Source organism: Chanodichthys erythropterus, chromosome 14, assembly GCF_024489055.1.
Source record: "Chanodichthys erythropterus isolate Z2021 chromosome 14, ASM2448905v1, whole genome shotgun sequence".
Lineage (NCBI taxonomy): Eukaryota > Metazoa > Chordata > Actinopteri > Cypriniformes > Xenocyprididae > Chanodichthys > Chanodichthys erythropterus.
The window spans coordinates 19,558,864-19,578,084 of NC_090234.1; the positions used below are offsets into that span (position 1 = coordinate 19,558,864).

A 19,221-nucleotide genomic window follows, 5' to 3' on the forward strand; every position below is an offset into this window, starting at 1 on the left:
AATGCAATTGGTTCTTGTGTATCACATGACTGGTTCCAACATGACATGTTTGAAAAACTCAATGCAATGATTTCACTGAAAAAGAACTCTTAAATGACGTTCTTTTCACCACACAAAACTTCAGAAGACTTGAAAGGTACTGCATGAGTCATATTTACTTTCATGCAATTTTTATGGTGTTTTTTTGTCCTTTTTGAAGCTTGACAGCCCCTGGTGACAATAAGCTTTCACATACTGTAGAACATCTTTTGTGTTCCATAAAAGAAAGAAAGTCATACAGACTTGGAATGACATGAAGGTGAATAAATGATTTTCATTTTCTGGGTGTACTAACCTTTTAAAATGGTACTACAATGGCATAGTAATTGGAACATGTAGGACATTTTTTGACTCCTCTTCCTTTGGTTCTGCACAGATCAGAAGTGGCCATCCTGTACAACGATCGCTCGGTTCTGGAAAACCACCATGTGAGCGCAGCCTACAGACTCATGCAAGAGGATGAGATGAACATCCTGGTCAACCTCTCGAAAGATGACTGGAGGTATGCTGGGCTTTATCACTCAACGCTGGCATTATGTCCTGGGACGTGCCGTCCCTGTGAGGAATGGACGGTCTGTTCTGGGAAAGTGCATGTGCTTTGAGTTCTGTTGAGCCGCTGTGTTATGCTTCCACAGGGAGCTGCGTACGCTGGTGATTGAGATGGTCATGAGCACAGATATGTCCTGCCATTTCCAGCAGATCAAGACGATGAGGAACACGCTGCAGCAGCCGGAGGGGTGAGTGACGCTACCGCTGTTCTCTCTGAGCGTTTGTGAACATGAGGGTGTTAATGAATGAGTGTGGCGGTGTGTGTCTTCCCTGTGATAATGTGTCATACTTCTTGCGTAGTTGTACTCATTACAACTTTGGTGTGATGTATATACTGTGAGATGAAATAAATGTGTCAGCTGCTGGAGACTTTTCTATAGCTTATTCAATCATTTGTTATAAATGATATCCGTCGAGCTGCAAGCAGAATCAGACGACACAGATCATAAAACAGGCTCATAAATAAACAACTAGACTTCCAAGGTCTCTTTTCCCAATTCTTGGGACAAAAAGCCTTTTAGATCTATGATGACATACTTTTTTTTGCAATTTAAATGCGTGCTAATGATGCAAGAAATCCTTTGTTCTGTTGGCAGAAATTATTTTTAACAGGACTTTAACTAGAGTTATTTTAAGACTCTTGACATTTTAAATTTCACATTTAAAGTTTATTTTTAAATTCTGTTTTCTGCCTAGTCTATTTCTGTCTGTCTTTTCATTGTGTACTTTTTTGTCAGTGCCGAAGACAAATTTACAGAGACTGTTATTATCAACAAAACTACATTTGCAAGTACAATATAAAACTATTTATCTTATAAAACTGCAATCACACAAAATTGCAATAAAACCGCAATTACAAATACAGTAAAAATATACACAAATATAGTAAAAAAATACACATAAATACAGTAAAAAATACAGTCACAAATACAGTAATATTGTGAAATATTATGATTTAAAATATCTGTTTTCAGATAGATACAACAGAGTTGATACAAACCCAATTCCAAAAAAGTTGGGACACTGTACAAATTGTGAATAAAAACAGGATGCAATGATGTGGAAGTTTCAAATGTCAATATTTTATTCAGAATACAACACAGATGACATATCAAATGTTTAAACTGAGAAAATGTATCATTTTAAGGGAAAAATAAGTTGATTTTCAATTTCATGGCATCAACACATCTCAAAAAAGTTGGGACAAGGCCATGTTTACCACTGTGTGGCATCCCCTCTTCTTTTTATAACAGTCTGCAAACGTCTGGGGACTGAGGAGACAAGTAGCTCAAGTTTAGGAATAGGAATGTTGTCCCATTCTTGTCTAATACAGGCTTCTAGTTGCTCAACTGTCTTAGGTCTTCTTTGTCGCATCTTCCTCTTTATGATGCGCCAAATGTTTTCTATGGGTGAAAGATCTGGACTGCAGGCTGGCCATTTCAGTACCCAGATCCTTTTTCTACGCAGCCATGGTGTTGTAATTGATGCAGTATGTGGTCTGGCATTGTCATGTTGAAAAAAGGAAGGTCTTCCCTGAAAGAGACGACGTCTAGATGGGAGCATATGTTGTTCTAGAACTTGGATATACCTTTCAGCATTGATGGTGCCTTTCCAGATGTGTAAGCTGCCCATGCCACAAGCACTCATGCAACCCCATACCATCAGACATGCAGGTTTCTGAACTGAGCCCTGATAACAACTTGGGTTGTCCTTATCCTCTTTAGTCCAGATGACATGGCATCCCAGTTTTCCAAAAAGATCTTCAAATTTTGATTCGTCTGACCACAGAACAGTTTTCCACTTTGCCACAGTCAATTTTAAATGAGCCTTGGCCCAGAGAAAACGCCTGCACTTCTGGATCATGTTTAGATATGGCTTCTTTTTTGACCTATAGAGTTTTAGCCGGCAACGGCGAATGGCACGGTGGATTGTGTTTTCTGGGAGTATTCCTGAGCCCGTGTTGTGATTTCCATTACAGTAGCATTCCTGTATGTGATGCAGTGCCGTCCAAGGGCCCGAAGATCACGGGCATCCAGTATGTTTTTCCAGCCCTGACCCTTACGCACAGAGATTGTTCCAGATTCTCTGAATCTTTGGATGATATTATGCAATGTAATGATGATAACTTCAAACTCTTTGCAATTTTTCTCTGAGAAACTCCTTTCTGATATTGCTCCACTATTTTTCACCGCAGTATTGCGGGAATTGGTGATCCTCTGCCCATCTTGACTTCTGAGAGACACTGCCACTCTGAGAGCTCTTTTTATACCCAATCATGTTGCCAACTGACCTAATAAGTTGCAAATTGGTCCTCCAGCTGTTCCTTATATGTACATTTAACTTTCCCGGCCTCTTATTCCTACCTGTCCCAACTTTTTTGGAATGTGTAGCTCAAAATGTCTCACTTTCAACATTTGATATGTTATCTATATTCTATTATGAATAAAATATAAATTTATGAGATTTGTAAATTATTGCATTCCTTTTTATTCACAATTTGTACAGTGTCCCAACTTTTTTGGAATAGCGTTTGTAGTACTAGAGTACTACCAGTTAAAGGCCCTGATATACTCACTGCAAAGTTCTTCTTCTTCACTTTGGGGTAAATAGAAGTTCGAAATACTGATAGCGAACATCATGAAACCGCCCACGCTGCTGAGAGCGGCGTTTAGATGAATATGTAAATGTGATGTATGTTTTCTTCTCAATAATAAAATACACACACAACAAAAATGACAGTAATGAGAAAACAGACTGAACAAAACTGAACAAAAGAAATGAACCGGCGAAGATTTCCATGTCAAAGAAGGCGGAGCCTCAGCACACACCTAACTATTTCATAATCGCCACGGACCAATGGTAGTTCGAAGGTGTTTACCAGCCACATTGAACTTTTCCAGAAAGTTCGCTTTGGCAAGCTGTTTCGAACCCCCGAAACAAACACAAAACAAACTTCGTTTTGGCCTGATTTTGTACGAAAAGACGTCACATCAGTTCATTCTTCGAAATCGCTTGAAGTATATCTGGGCCTTAAAGGGTTACTTCACCCAGAAATGAAAATTCTGTCATTAATTACTCACCCTCATTTCATTCCACACCCATAAGACCTGTTCATCTTCGGAACACAAATTAAGATATTTTGATGAAATCCCAGAGCTTTCTGATTCCCCCATAGAGAGCATTGCGACTACTAATTTCAAGGTCCAGCAAGGTTGTAAGAACATTGTTAAAAGAGTCCATGTGACCACAGTGGTTCAACTTTAATATTATGAAGCGATGAGAATACTTTTTGTGCACAAAACAAACAAACAAAAATAACGACTTTATTCAACAATTTCTTCTCTTCCATGTCAGTCTCCTATGCTGTTCATCTAGTAAACACAGTGCAGTGCTTCCGAGTTCTACGCCAGAATTCTGACTGAGTATTGGCAACTCCTCACACACATGTGTCATGCTGCTCACAACAACAGTTCTGGAGACTTTATTTATGTTTTTGTTTTGTTTTTGTTCTTTGCACACAAGAAGTATTTGCGTCACTTCATAAAATTAAGGTTGAACCACTGTACTCACACGGACTATTTTAACAATGTCTTTACTACCTTTTTGGGCCTTAAAATTGGTAATCGCAATTCTGTCAGAAAGCTCTCAGATTTCATCAAAAATATCTTAATTTCTTAATATCTTAATTTGTGAATGAAATGAGGGTAATTAATGAAAGAATTTTCATTTCTGTGTGAACTAACCCTTTAAGACAGTCCTCCCGTGTCCTGTGTTTGTGAATGTGTATGTGTGTAAGTGTAGGTGTGTTATTTATATATTAATATGTTAATCTTTCTATCTGACTGATGAAGCTGTGGTGAATGTGTGTCTATCAGAATAGACAAGGCTAAAGCGCTGTCCCTGATGCTGCACGCGGCTGATATCAGCCACCCCGCTAAGGGCTGGAAGCTGCACTACCGCTGGACACAAGCGCTTATGGAGGAGTTCTTCAGACAGGTACACACATCATAATATTTGTCTCCGATAACACAAGCAGAACTCCCAGAGACACACTTACTACAGACATTATCTGGGTAAACTGCAAGAGAAAGATGGAATCCATCGCAGAGCTTATGCACATAGTAGGTAAGATAGGTTATTATTTTTTAATTGAACATAACTTCAAAACTTGTTTTTTACTTGTTACCTGCCATTTCTTTGTAATAGTTTGTGATATTTTTTTTAGCAGTTTCTGAGTGAAAATAGTTTTTACACCATTTTTCTTTCAGTGTACACTGCCAGTCGTATAAATAAATAAATAAACATATATATATATATATATATATATATATATATATATATATATATATATATATATATATATATATATATATATATATATATATATATATATATATATATATATATATATATATATATATATATATATATATTACAGTACTGTACACCCCCCAAAAAGGTTTTAAGCCAGTTATTTATATCTTTTGCTGTAGTGTGTCAATAGGAAATATCCGTTCACATTTCCAAACATTCATTTTGCCATTAATTGTAATAATCCAGTGAGATTTTTGAATACACAATAAGACTGATAACAGCCGGTGCTCCACATGGAGATCAGAGCTCACCATCATCAAATCTGTCTGTGATTACATGAAGAAACATATGAAACTGAGACAAACCAAATCCAGGAGAACTGTGGCTGTGTCTCCAAGAGATTTTAAGAAACCTTCCTCCAAAGCTTCCTGAAAAATGATGCCCAAGTGTACCTGGACAAGAGCTGTTTTAAATGAAAAGGGTGCTCACACAAAATATTGTTTTGATTTAGTTAATATAAGTTAATTGAGAAATAAAATCTATTTATAATAGTATTTTTTAAAAACATCCTCACTTTACAGCATTTTTACACAAGGGCCTAAAACTCTTCACAGTACTGTATCTTTGCAGGCAGGTTTCTTCAAGCATCTTAGAGACACGGCCACAGTTCTCCTGGATTAAGTTTGTCTCAGTTTCATCTGTTTCTCCATGTAATCACAGACAGATTTGATGATGGTGAGTTCTGATCTCCATGTGGAGCACCGGCTGTTATCAGTCTTATTGTGTATTCAAAAATCTCACTGGATTATTACAATTAATGGCAAAATGAATGTTTGGAAATGTGAACGGATATTTCCTATTCAGAATACACATTACAGCAAAAGATATAAACTGGCTTAAAACCTTTTTTGGGGGGTGAAAATACTGACGTGCCCAAGACTTTTGCACAGTACTGTATATATACATACAGTTTAAGCACTGTAAAAATATTTACAAGTTATAAATAAAAGAAAGATTATACAAGTACATTTTACAAGATACTATTTCAGTCTTTCTACTTCAAAATGTCATGTTTCATTCAATATGTTGCTGTTTCTTTATCATTATTTGTGAAATGTACTTGTAATTTGAAAATTGAAAATTGTTTCAAAGTAAATACTACCCGGAAAATCTAATCAAATAAGCATAGAAAATATATATTTTTAGTTGCAGTTTAACAACTAGGATCTGTTTGTTTGAGAAGTTGCACTCAAAATCCTGTTGGCTTAGAAATCACGGGTACACGATGTCTCTGTCTGCTTGGCTTCTCAAGAACGAAGGAAAGTTTTATTAGAATGTTCACAGGGCTTTGAACCAGTATGAGTAATTCTTTCTGATTCTTTTATTGTCTCTGCAGGGTGACAAGGAGGCAGAACTAGGGTTGCCGTTCTCTCCACTATGTGACCGGAAAGCCACCATGATTGCCCAGTCTCAGATAGGTAAAACTAACACACACATACACATGCGATCTCTGATAGCCAGGGCCATGTTTGGAACAACGCTCACATACTACTTCTATTATCTCTGCAGTATATACTGCAGTATGTATGCTTGCTTACATAGCAAATTTTATGTATGGACTACTACACAGATAATCTGCTACATTTACCAAAAGAAGCACACTGCATGGAATACTGTATCCCACAATGCAATGCGCTCCACTTAATTTTCTGTTTTCAAAGTTGATGAACTAGAATTATTTAGCATCTTTTTAAGCATTTTTTCAGAATGCTTTAACTATGACCTTTAAATTTCTGTAAATCCACAACTAAATAAATTTGAACAGTAATAGCCACAATGGACCCACTGTTTTACATGTCATTATCTTTGTAAATTGAATAATATATTGTTTTTTATGTCCCTGTTGTGCATGCTTTTTATATATTTTGTTTTAGATAGGAATTTAGTTTTTAAAATATATATTTAATTTAGACTTTTCAAATAAGTAATTAAATAAATAAATAAATATTGCCAAGTACTTTTTTTTTTGCAAGATGATAACTGGGTGAACATCCATGTATTCTATGTAAAAATGTGCATATTTGTGCTCAGTATACATTGTATATACTACAGTACATAATTTTTATACATTGTAGAAGTATAGTATGCAAATAGTATCATAGAACAATGTTACTATGCTGTTATGAATATATCCATATAGAGGTGCCTTTAGTCCAGTCATGCTCAGCTCTTTACTGCCATCAAGAGGCTGCTGAGACAATAACATTCTCTCTTTTAATATTTAATGGAGCTCATAAAATAAATGTGGTTTGATTTAATGACACAATAACTACAGGCATCTTGATTGAATCAAAATCCATTATTGCTAATGAGTTTCTAACTGTTTAAATGAATGACAAAGGTTTCAAAAACAAATAACATTGTTTTTCCTTCAAAGGGTTCATTGATTTTATCGTCGAACCCACGTTCTCTGTTCTGGTCGACACCACAGAGAAGATTATTAGTCCTCTCATAGAGGAAGCTGTCAAATCTGGGGGTGTTCGCAGGACAAGGTGAGGCGATGCTCACATGTTCATCATGGTAAAGGTGTTTCATCCAGGGATGATAATCTGTCTGTAATCTGCTCGTGTGGTGCAGTTTGACGGGTCGGGGCTCGGCCACAGTGGTGGAGTCGGTACAGAGACACAGCGGTCGGGGTTCGAACGACGAGCAGGGAGGCACTACAGATTACTCTCTGTGTGGCATCGACCTGAAACAAGTCCGAAACCTGCTCTCTGAGATCATCCAGAACAACAAGGAGCGCTGGAAAGAGCTTTCTGTTCAAGGTGTGCATGCATCTGTTTGTGTTTCTATACAATCAAAAAAAATTTTTTTCTTTAAATTGGACACACACTCTTTTTATATAGAATTCTAGGGTTCTTGACTCAATTTTAAAGAACCTGTTATGCCAAAAAGGTTTTATATAAGGATAAATGTCTTAAATGCATTATACTTTCATGTTTAACAGGTTATTTCAATTTGTTCTAGTGATAAAGTGTTTTTGAGCTGCTTAATTTATAAAATGTAATTCAAATTAATAATGAATTACAACAAACTGAATGCATGAAATGATGCCATGATGGGAACCCCTAAAAGGTTCTATATATGAAGCCACCTACTGGTACCGAGATAGGAAAAATGGCTATTTTTGCTTATAACTTTTGAATGCCTGGTCCTAAAATCATGAGGATGGTCTTCTTAGATTTCTTTGAATAATATCCAATTTTCTTTGGTCGGCCATTTTGGGCATCGGCCATTTTAAAATGCTACAAAAGCATGAACGTATCGTTACGAAACTCGGTATGATTCATTGAGGTCATGTTCTGAGAGGACCAGGAAAGCTTTAGGTCAGAGCCCCCTAGTGGTCAAGAGATATAATTACATTTATGAAAACGCTTATATGAAAAATTTAACATATTGTCATTAAACTTGCATCATTAGATTTGTTGGCTTATGCCGAGCCCTATGATACCAAATTTTCCACATTCTACAATAATTAATGTCCACCATTTTACATTTTATTCAAAACTTACTTTTTTGAACCCTTCCTACAAAATTTGTCAGATTTGTATGAAATTTGGTATGTAGCTTCTAGAGACACTCATGACCAAAAGTTATTAAAAGATTTTGAACCGTTGTTTTATACAACAATTTTGACTGCAAGCACCCCAAAATGGACATGCGGCTGTATCTTTGCAAAAGTTTTGTGTATTGACACGAAACTTGGTACATGTCTTCACAGACATGACTTGAGGGTGCACGTAGAGTTTTGTCATAGCGCCACCTACTGCTCAGAAGTTATAAACCATGTTATTATGTTATAAGTGCTTTAACTCATGTAATTTAAACAGCTTTATCCTAACCTCATGATCACAGATGTACACAAATATTTCCTTTTCTGCCCTTAGGGTACATTTACATGACAACGATATGCTTAAAACTGAAGTTTTTCCTTTGATTTTTCCGCTTAAAGACGACACCGTTGTCAAAACGATCTCCATTCTCACAGATCTACGAAAACAACTAAAACTGCTGTATTCTTCTGCCAGGCCATTAGATGGCGATGAATCACTATAGACTGAACATGTAATAAGCATGTGCATGAAGTCATCGTTTTCAGAGAATTGCATTTTTGTTGTTCACACAGTGACCTTTTTCAGGCACCAAAAACGCTGTTGTCATGTAAATGAACAGCCAAAACGCATTAAAAGTTTTATGTTTTTAGTTGAAAATGGTGTTGTGTAAACAGCTCCTTATTCAGCTTGACCCCGTAATTGCTGCTTGCAGCTATATTTATTATTTTTGTTGTTTTAGAATAACAGTAAAGTTATTAAAATTATAAAAAAAAATCTATTATCAATTAAAAACTATTAAAAATTAAAAATAAATAATTAAATATATATATATATATATATATATATATATATATATATATATATATATATATATATATATATATATATATATATTTAAAATTCACCCATGCCAAATCATTTATTACAATAAAATCAATAAATACATTTTTAAGTTAAAGCAATTCATTTCAAGGCGCAATTTTATTTGTCTACAAAACTTGTTGCCTTTATTTTGCATTTTTTTAAGATTATGAAAAACATGACATTTTTTCAAGTGTGTCTAAATATTTGAGCTGGTGTTTAAGTAACAAAAGAAGCAAACATATAGTAGTACAAATGACTGATTGCTATCAAAATAATATTTTATAATGGGTAAAACACAAAATAACTGACTTTATATCTCTGTTTGTATGACAGGACTTATAACTTAGACATGTTTATATATATATATATATATATATATATATATATATATATATATATATATATATATATATATATATATATATATATATATATATCATTTCCTGTCTCTTCCCAGAGTTGGCCAATAAGCAACATGAGAGAATGTCAGACCTGGAAGAGGAGTCCATGAGGAACACACAAGTCACACTGTCCTGCAGCAGTCCAGCCAGAGGGAGTCTCGACTCGGAGTCAAAGTCCCTGAATGAAATTAACAACACGGACTCAACTCACTCTTCCCAGGACTCTCTGGACCAGAGTTCCCAGTCCCCTTTGGAGGGACCGGGCGATGGTTCATCAGAGGAACACAGCTCAGAAACTCTACCTTGGAACGGTAAAAGCGCCTGACGTCACACAAACGGTACAGAGCCTGAATGTTTTTAATCAGAAACAGGATGATGTACATAGCATTGTCCTCATTGTATTTTAATGCTATTATACTCTCGGGCTCAGAGGGCTAATTGTGCAGACGGACGCACGGAATGTCCACGGAGCGACTCCTAGAGACGGTAGTGTGCAATGTTGTCATGGCGACTGTGTTATTGCTGGAGACGGACCTCTATCATCCCTTGAGGAGGATTTAGCGAGAACCTGAAACGCAACCTATTTGCTACCCGGGCTTTTTCCTGTTTGTTCAATTAGGTTTTTTTTTTTCTCTTTTTTTGTAATTTTTTTTTTCTTTGTTTGTTTGTAGACTGTGCCGTTATTTATTAAAGATTACGCAGCTACACTTTGCACCACAATTAGTTTCCGTATTTTATTCTCGATACGGTCATGCTTAGCAGCTGTTCGTGGCACATTAGGTCAGAATGACTGGATTATTTTACTTCATTCTGGCATGATGTGTCTCTGTAGACTTATGAATGTTATTCCCTCCAATTTCCAGAACAATCCGTAAAGAGCTTATTTTTTATTATTGTAGCATGACACGTATGGTAATTGCAGCTGTAAAAATTTAGTAGAACATGCCGCCTATTAAATCATGAGCCAATTTTTACCTAACAGTAGAAACATATATGTCCTCAAGGGGGCGATATTTCATTTTAACAAACTACATGATGTCCCTTCAATCATGCTCTCTAAATGAACAGAACTGTGTCCCTTTAAATCCATACAGTATTTTAGTACATGGCAGTGTCTAAATAAACGTTACATACATTTGGCTGTGTTCAGAATGGAATACTAGCTTACTATTCACGGAATACTGTGCAGTATGTACTGTTTAAAATAGCGCAACATAATGCATTTTGTAACAATAAACATTTAAAACATTAATATGCTCTATTTTGTATTTGAAAATCTAGTTTTGCATAAAAACAAATGGGGTCAAATTAAGCACATTGTATTGTGGAATACATTATTCAGTGTGTACTGCACATGTGGCACATTTAGTTGATAATTAGAGAATTCATGCATACTTCGCCCTATATACATACTGTACAAGATACTACAGAAACTGTAAGAGTATGCTTTTCTGAACACAGCCATTGTGCATTACACTGTTCATCACAATCTCACATATGCTACCAAAACACTGTATCATGTTTTATAATGTTTATGTGAAAATACTGACCAATTTTTTTGCATTATATATGACATAAATGGCCAAAAACAGGATTGTTTGTCATTTGTATCTTATTTCAGGTCTGAGGTGTGGGCTGATGTAACACTTGCTGTCGTCACCTCACACACACACAGAGGTTGAAAGCACATTTGAGCTCAGGGTAGGTTAAATTGTAAAAAGTAAGTTTATTAAACAGAAAAGCATCAAAAAAGAAGAGTGCATCTCACTTACTGTATCAGTCAGGAATGACAGAAACACCTCTGTTGAAATCAACACTTTTCAATGCCTTTCAGATTAAATTTAACTTAAGAACTTTTTTTTTTAAGGGTGAAGCACTTACATTTTTTTTTTTTTTTTTGCATTGACATTATTTGTATTACAATTAAGCACAATTGTCCCCAAAGTATTATTACAATGCAAAAATTCACATCCATACTGTAAAAAAAAAAAAAAAAAAACATTTCTTTGCTTTAAAATTAAAATCCATCATAAATTCAGTAACAAGTAACACCATAAAAACTGTACAATGTATTTGTAAAGTACAATTGTAAGTTTAATATATAATTTTTTGTGTGTTAATGAGAAAGGTACAGGGGAATTTTAATTGTCAAGAAACTGTCATCATGCTTATAAAAAAAAAAAAAAAAAAAAAAAAAAAAAAGTAAAACAAACGAAAAAATTGCATTTTTTTATGCCAAAAATTATTATTTTTTTCTTCTGATTTTTTTTGGGGCGGGGGGAAATGTACCTATATTTCTTAGTTTTGTGAGATTCACCTAATTGTTAAGGCTTTATAAACTTTATAAATGTGCTACTGAAGTCAACAATACAGAGACAGGCCGAGACCGATGTTTTACATTTTGTAATTCATACAGTACATTTGTTGGAAATACTTGTTCAACAAATTTACTACAGATTTAATGTTTAAAAAATATTAATAGGGTGCTGTTAATGAGCTCTCGTCTGTTCAAATGCATTTTCACACACAAAAAAATGCCCTGTTATATTGTAGAAACATCTTCTGACACAACATCATAACATTGATGAAGGCTGAAAAAAAAAGGGTTTGTTGCAAGAGATCTAAAATAATCTACTAGCCGGTGGGCTGTACAACAGCCGTGTGGGACTTCAGAGTCACGTCTGCATAAAAAACAGCCATACCTACAAAAATATTGCTTCTGTCAGAGAGATTCATCAAAGCCTCAAGCTCTTTCCACATGAGGTGATCAAAAATAACGTGGTAGGATGTGACTGGTTTCACAATCCTCCCCATGTATTGCAAAATCATCATTGGCGGAGCATCAGTTTTCTTATGCTTTTATATTACTCATATGAAATACAACAACATGAAAATGAATATGCAATAAAACATAATAGCCTACCAGAAAACGTGCAGTGGGGTAAAAAAAAAGTGACAGCTACTAAAAAAAAAAAAAAAAAAAAAGGATCCATTTTGATTTTAATACTGCTGAATTGTATGTGTGTGTATGTTCACAAAAATCTAACCTTTCATTGAAGTAAAAGAATAGAAAGTGGGGGGGAAATCACATTATGAAATGTTTTTCTCCAAAACACATTGGCCCCAATTTATTTTGTAGAATTTTTTTATGTGTAAAATATCTCTGAAGTATATTCCCATTCATATTTACATTTTACATTTTTTTAGCACACCAGGGTGATCATGAACATGAAATTGTCCAGCCACGACTTCTTGGTTTACAGGAGTACAAATATGTGTAAACACAAAGGCCAAATTCCCGTAATCATCCATCATAATGAGTAAAACCAAAGAATATAGTTATGATGTGCAGCAAAAGATTGTAGAGATTTACAAAATAGAAAGTGGCTGTAAGAAAATAGCTAAAGCATTGAAAATCCCCATTAAGACGTTCCAATCAACTAAAGATGTTACAAATCTGCCTAGAAGAGGACATGAAATCGTCCTAATGCGCGGTGAGGAGGAAAGTTAGAGTGGACAAAGACTCTCAAAGGATCACAGCTGGAGAATCGTAGAAAATAGTTGAGTTTCTGGGTCAGAAAGCCACCAGATAAAAAATCAAAACCTGACCGCTTCTGCTAGAAATATATATAATGGGCCGTGACTGGACCTTCCATCAGGACAATGATCCAAAACCAACACAAAAATGTGTCACTGAGCACAAAATGAAGCTTCTGCCATGGCCATCCCAGTCCCCTGACCTGAACCCTATAGAAAATGAGTGGAGTGAACTGAAGAGAAGAAGCACCAACATGGAGCTGGAATCTGAAGGATCTGGAGAGATTCTGTATGAAGGAATGGTCTCTGATCTCTTGTCGAACTCATCAGGCATTATAGGTGAAGACTCAGAGCTGTTATCTTGGCAAAAGGAGGTTGCAAAAAGTTTTGAATAAAAGGGTGCCAATAATTGTGGCCAACGTGTTTTGGAGAAAAACATTTATTTTTTACTTCAGTGAAAGTTTAGATATAATGACTATCCATATTTATTTTTCGGTCTCATTATTAAGATACAAACAGAAAATACAGGAAATATGTACCAAAAAAAAAAAAGGCTTCTTTAAGCAAAAATCAGTATTCAGTGTGACCTCCTGGACTTCTTCCAGTTTCTCAAAGAAGAAACTCTAAGAAACTTCTCATCAGATTTTGAAAGTTTTCTTGGCCTTCCAGTCCTTTTCCATCCCATTTAGGTTTAAGAGAGCCAGGTTTCTGCTATTGCTCAAGTGTAATAAGGGGATGTCACTAAATATTTGCCACTTTAGTCTACAGAATCTGTTTTTTGAGTGGTTTTTTTCCAGATTTTTTTCAGTTTTTTACAAATTTCTTGTATTTTCTGGTTATATTCTAATTAAGAGACTGAGAAATAATTATATTTGGTCATTATACCATTGCTAACAACATCTAATGATGGCCTAAGTTTGCACAGTACTATATATATATATAGCCTATAAAGTTTGCAGTCTCAGTGTTTGGACCCACCTTTTGGAGTGAAAAGTATTTTGTAATGAAATTGCATGACTATTTATTGTCAGCATCTGCACAATGAAATTTACTTTCAAACCATTTTAATCACTGAAAAAAAAAGTTACATAGAAACAAAGTAAAAAAAAAAAAAAAAACGGCTCCAAAACAATATTATAAATGATGTCACTTCCTCATGTCATTTAGCCAGTTTTACTCTGTCTGACTGTCTTTCCGTTCTCCGCTGTTCTCCTCTTCCTCCTGGAAAAGTGAAGTAGGATCTGTTTGTGTTTTCAGCACCTTTACCCCTGTGAAAAGATTTAAAGCATCAGCTTTCACCTTTCCATAACAGACTCTTAAACCATCCCGTGCACACAACAGCTTACATATAGTATTCGAATGAACAAACCGATGTCAATCTCCTTTGTTCTCGCACTAGACTGCCTATTAGCTTTAACCATACTGGCAGTGACTAAATTAAACATCGACACTAGAAAGTATTTTCAAAGTTGACACGACACGAGTTCAGCCGTCAGAACAACATGAAGCAAGAACAGCAGAACAATTTGATTGGCGAGTGGACGGAGCATTTGAACACATAAAGGCCTATACAAATACAAATAGCCTATATAGTTCTAATCATCAGGGTTTGGAACTTTAGGGTCAAGCATGTCATTTCTGAATTCTCAGGTTCAAGTTCACCAAATGTACATATGCAAATGAATGGAAGTAAATGGATCAGAAAATATTATGTAAACCCAAAACATAACCCTGAAATCTGATTGGTTGATATCAATGTTGTTCCAGGACCAACAAATCAACATAATCATAGTGAAAGCTTTTCCGACACGTCACATTTCCCCATGGCAGTATTACGTGCTTATGATCTGCTCCTACCAGGGACGAATGGTGGCTGGTGCTGGTACGGTGTGTCTTTGCGTCGTGGTGACGGGTCTCCGGGTTCCTCTGACAGTGTGTCCAGGTGTTTTTGAGAGAGCCTCGGAGGATGATGACTCTCCCTTTCCTCTAGCTGGCTATCACTAGGCTCTCTACCTGCAGGACGAACACAGCATGAGTCCCAGCATGCAGCAGTCTCAGTGTGACCTGACTTACCTATTTAGATCCAGCTGACTATAGACTAAAGTAGTTTAAGGCTTGATAGCGATCATCTCGATGCAGAAGAATATATACAATTAAGTTACAATAAGCTCTTTTCTTAAAGATGATGTGTGTCATTTTTCAGCAAACAGAACTGCGAAAATAGGTGAATCACTCTTTTAAACAAGTTTCAAACGCAGATTGCATTGGCCATCTTTGTAATGCGTCTGCACATTATAAAATAGATATAAAGTTACCGTTCATATCTACTTCACTGGGCAAGGCCAACATTTCCGGTTGCTCAAGATTGTTTCAATAACATATTTCAAGTCAGCAAAATCAAATTTTGAATAGAGTGCAACAGAGGTGTTGTTTCCGGAAGTATTTTTTCCATTCATTTCTCCCATAGGGATTAAAAATAAAAAGAGTCTTCGTTAAAGTGTTATAAGCCATGAATCAAGCCAACAAGCTATGAGGTGAATCATAACATTACAAACTTTGATTTGAAGCAAAAAGGTATTTAAAAACTGACAAAAATACAAAGGTACAAGACTGTGTACTTACCGGCTTTCGTGAGGGAAAGAACTACAATCCCATGAAGCATTGCGAACAGCATAATCGAAATTAAAATGAAATAGAAAACTACTCAATTAAAAAAGTTGATTATACAGTAAAAAATATATATTTATTGATTCATTTTATGAAGTTTTTTGCAAAATATGCATATACTTTAAGTATTTTGAGAGAGTAGGGAGACTGAGGGGCCGTTTGCATGACACGGTTAAAACTTAAAACGTAAAACTTTGTATGCGTTTTGGCCGTTCATTTACACGACAACACCGTTTTGGGGGCCTGAAAACACAAGCTTCTGAAAATAGATTTCAAAGAGCAAGTTTTTGAAAATTATACTGTTATTATTCCCATGTAAACAACAACAACAAAAAAACGCTAATTTTTGAAAACGGTAACGTCACGCGCATGTGTATTACATGTATTACATATTTTGCTTGTTTTGGCTCACTGATTGGTGGAAATTTCTGTGCAGCATCATGGGTAATGTAGTTTTTCACCATGAATTCCGCTGTTAAACAATTATTTAAAAAAAATAAGAAATAATGTGGGCTGCTGGCAACGACAATAGCAAATATAATTGATTAACAACATCATAGCTTACAGTAGATCTGTCTTTAAAGGCCCACTGAAGAGTGTTGGAACGCGCAGCATTATTCAATGTGTTGACGTAATTTCAACTGAAACAGGAAGACAGGGCATTATATCGAACAGCCCTGCCCAATAGCGTTTCATTAATGTTAAAGCTCGGCCAGAGCCGTTAGGCTCTGTAAAACCTCTGTTTCCTTCTAATCTCTAACCGTTTCTCTTCATAATGTCCTTTATATTGCTTATATACACCATTCTGTGCAGAATTCAAATGGATCCGATACCTTTTGAGGTCTGTGCCGACTCGCGCATATGATCTGCTCTGAGCTCTCGTGTCTCTGGACTGGAGCAGAATGTGCTCGCTTTGCGGCAGTTTATGTGAAACTAACGTGAAAACGGACTTCATTCGTGTCAAAGGAAGGCATATTTACACTGTTTGAATCGTTCCCTATTCTCTATATAGTGCACTATGTGCCATTCACCATGTAATAAACGTGTGAGGCGTGAGCAAATGACCGATTTCAGCCGAGGCTTCAGCGTCTGTACGAGTCTAGGAGGAGGCGGATCTTCAGATTCTAGAAAGCATTTGATTGGACTGAAGATTTGACGAGAAACTGAAGTGTGATGTGATGTCATGAAAATCCATTATCCATTTTAGCTGAAGTGAGAGATTATAACCTTATTCATAACCTCAAGGCTAACATATTCATACTAAAAGCTAAAAAACTTAAATTTTGACTTTAAAGGTTAATAAGTTATCATTGAAAAATCAGTTGTCCTTAAGGAGAAAATGAATGTAGTTTTTACTTCCAGAATTTGCTACTAGTTTGCACAGAAATGACGTACTTCACCTTTAAACCAAAATGTTTTGTAGTACAAATAACAAATTCAGCCTTCATTGATTCATCATTTTGGAGGTGAAGATGAACCAAAATGACAGTAACATTAGATAAACAGCACTTACTCAAAATTATTTACATCATTCCTTGTTTTTTTTTTTATTTCAAGCTCCAAATTTATTTTATTTCATTGTCTCTACTTCACAAGTGAAACAATACCCATAAAGAAATTGTTACAACTGATCTGAAAGTGCCAAAATGCGCTGCCCGCATTTCTGATGCCACAGATATACATACTGGAAATCTTTCAAATGCCATTTTATCAAATAGAAAAACAAACAGGTCAGATCATTTCAGTACAGATTTCAAAGGGAAGAACAAGCATTACATTTCACACAAATAAAACTGACTAAAGGAAGTCATCGCTGAAAGTGAACTTAGAAAGTACAATGCATGTATTTAGAGAAAGCATGTCTTCTTATTCCAAAGAGTGGAGGGGACAGTAAATGTTTGGGACGGGTCTACGGTGTGCCGGGTACATTATTACGGCTATCGAGAGACAGATGAAGGACTGCTCAAGTTTTTCTGCTCACTTCCTGAGGTGTTTGCTGTGTCTCCTGCATTTGAATGTACAAAACAATGGATAATAATAATATTGAAATTAATAATAGAAAAAAGAATGAGAATTTTAAAAGAAAGTGGAGGAGAGACAGAGACAAAAAAAAAAAGTCTTGTCAGTAAAGTCCAGCAGATCTTCGTCCAAGCAATCAGCTTTTCTACTACATGCTCGTGAACCAAGATTGTTTATGGAGGGTAAAAGCACTCAAAATTAAGTAATAAAACCAATAAATAATTAAATAAATAAAAATAAATGTATTAATTTGTTTTGTATAATAATAAACACACAATACAAAATAAAGATACCCATTTATATCACAATGATACAATTAATAATTAAATATCTAAATAACCAAACGTACACATTTATTTTGTAATATTTCATAAAAACTCAATTCTTGTTAAATCCACTCTTACAAAACTATGGAAGAGGATTAGGGCCAAGCAATAATAAAAAAATAAAACCATCTTGAGATTAAAGTTGTTAAATTTCAAGAAAAAGGGCGTTAAATTACAAGAAAAAACTCGTTAAATTTCACGCAAAAAGTCAAGATAAATTGTATGAGAAAAAAGTCTTTAAATTACGAGAACAAATTCGTTAAATTATGAGAAACAAACTTTCAAAAAAAACTCGTTAAATTACGAATATGTTCTTATAATTTAACAACTTTTTTCTCGTAATTTAATGACTTTATTCTCAACATTTTATCTAGACTTTTCTCGAAATTTAATGACTTTTTTTCCCATAGTTTAATGACTTTGTTCTCATAATCTAACAACTTTTTTCTCGTAATTTAATGACTTTATTCTCAACATTTTTTCTCAACTTTTTTCTTGAAATTTAACGAGTTTTTTCTCGTAATTTAAAAACTTTAATCTCGAGATGGTTTTATTTTTTTTTTTTTCTAATCCTCTTCCGTACAAAACTAATACTGCATTTAAATAATTTAATAATAAAAGACTAATTTCTGAATGACACCTAATGGATGAATCATGTACTTTTGGTCCCAGAGAGATTTTTCATAATAATAAAATATATTTCAAAATTATTAATTACATTTAAGTATAGTTTTTGAAAGTAGTTAAAATCTTTAAGAATAATAAAATGTAACCAATTTATTCTTATTATTCTTATTATTTAATTCTTAATTGGTTTCATTGTTTAATTTAGAATACTTTGGTCCTCCATAATTATTTATTTTACCCTGAGATTTAACCTTGTTCCTTCCC

General features: G+C 35.0%; 2 protein-coding genes across 7 annotated transcripts in view; one reads left to right on the forward strand and one right to left on the reverse strand.

The window, feature by feature from the left end:
- The window catches only part of pde1a (phosphodiesterase 1A, calmodulin-dependent), a 77,949-nt gene extending 66,012 nt beyond the window's left edge, over positions 1-11,937 (forward strand). For all 4 annotated transcript variants that reach the window (XM_067409557.1, XM_067409559.1, XM_067409558.1 and 1 more), the window contains 8 exons: positions 416-541; positions 675-776; positions 4,464-4,584; positions 6,299-6,380; positions 7,340-7,454; positions 7,540-7,727; positions 9,838-10,092; positions 11,403-11,937. In XM_067409557.1, the coding sequence (XP_067265658.1) occupies positions 416-541; positions 675-776; positions 4,464-4,584; positions 6,299-6,380; positions 7,340-7,454; positions 7,540-7,727; positions 9,838-10,092; positions 11,403-11,425 (1,012 nt within the window). In that variant the 3' untranslated portion in view covers positions 11,426-11,937. The remainder of the gene's footprint in view (positions 1-415; positions 542-674; positions 777-4,463; positions 4,585-6,298; positions 6,381-7,339; positions 7,455-7,539; positions 7,728-9,837; positions 10,093-11,402) is intronic.
- Positions 11,938-12,803: 866 nt separating this feature from the next.
- The window catches only part of ppp1r1c (protein phosphatase 1, regulatory (inhibitor) subunit 1C), a 40,150-nt gene continuing 33,732 nt past the window's right edge, over positions 12,804-19,221 (reverse strand). For 2 of the 3 annotated variants that reach the window (XM_067409563.1, XM_067409561.1), the window contains 2 exons: positions 15,176-15,331; positions 12,804-14,586 (listed from right to left, as the gene is read on the reverse strand). In XM_067409563.1, the coding sequence (XP_067265664.1) occupies positions 14,492-14,586; positions 15,176-15,331 (251 nt within the window). In that variant the 3' untranslated portion in view covers positions 12,804-14,491. Of the gene's footprint in view, positions 14,587-15,175; positions 15,332-17,618; positions 17,991-19,221 lie in introns of those variants that run through there. The other variant, XM_067409562.1, reaches the window with a different exon arrangement.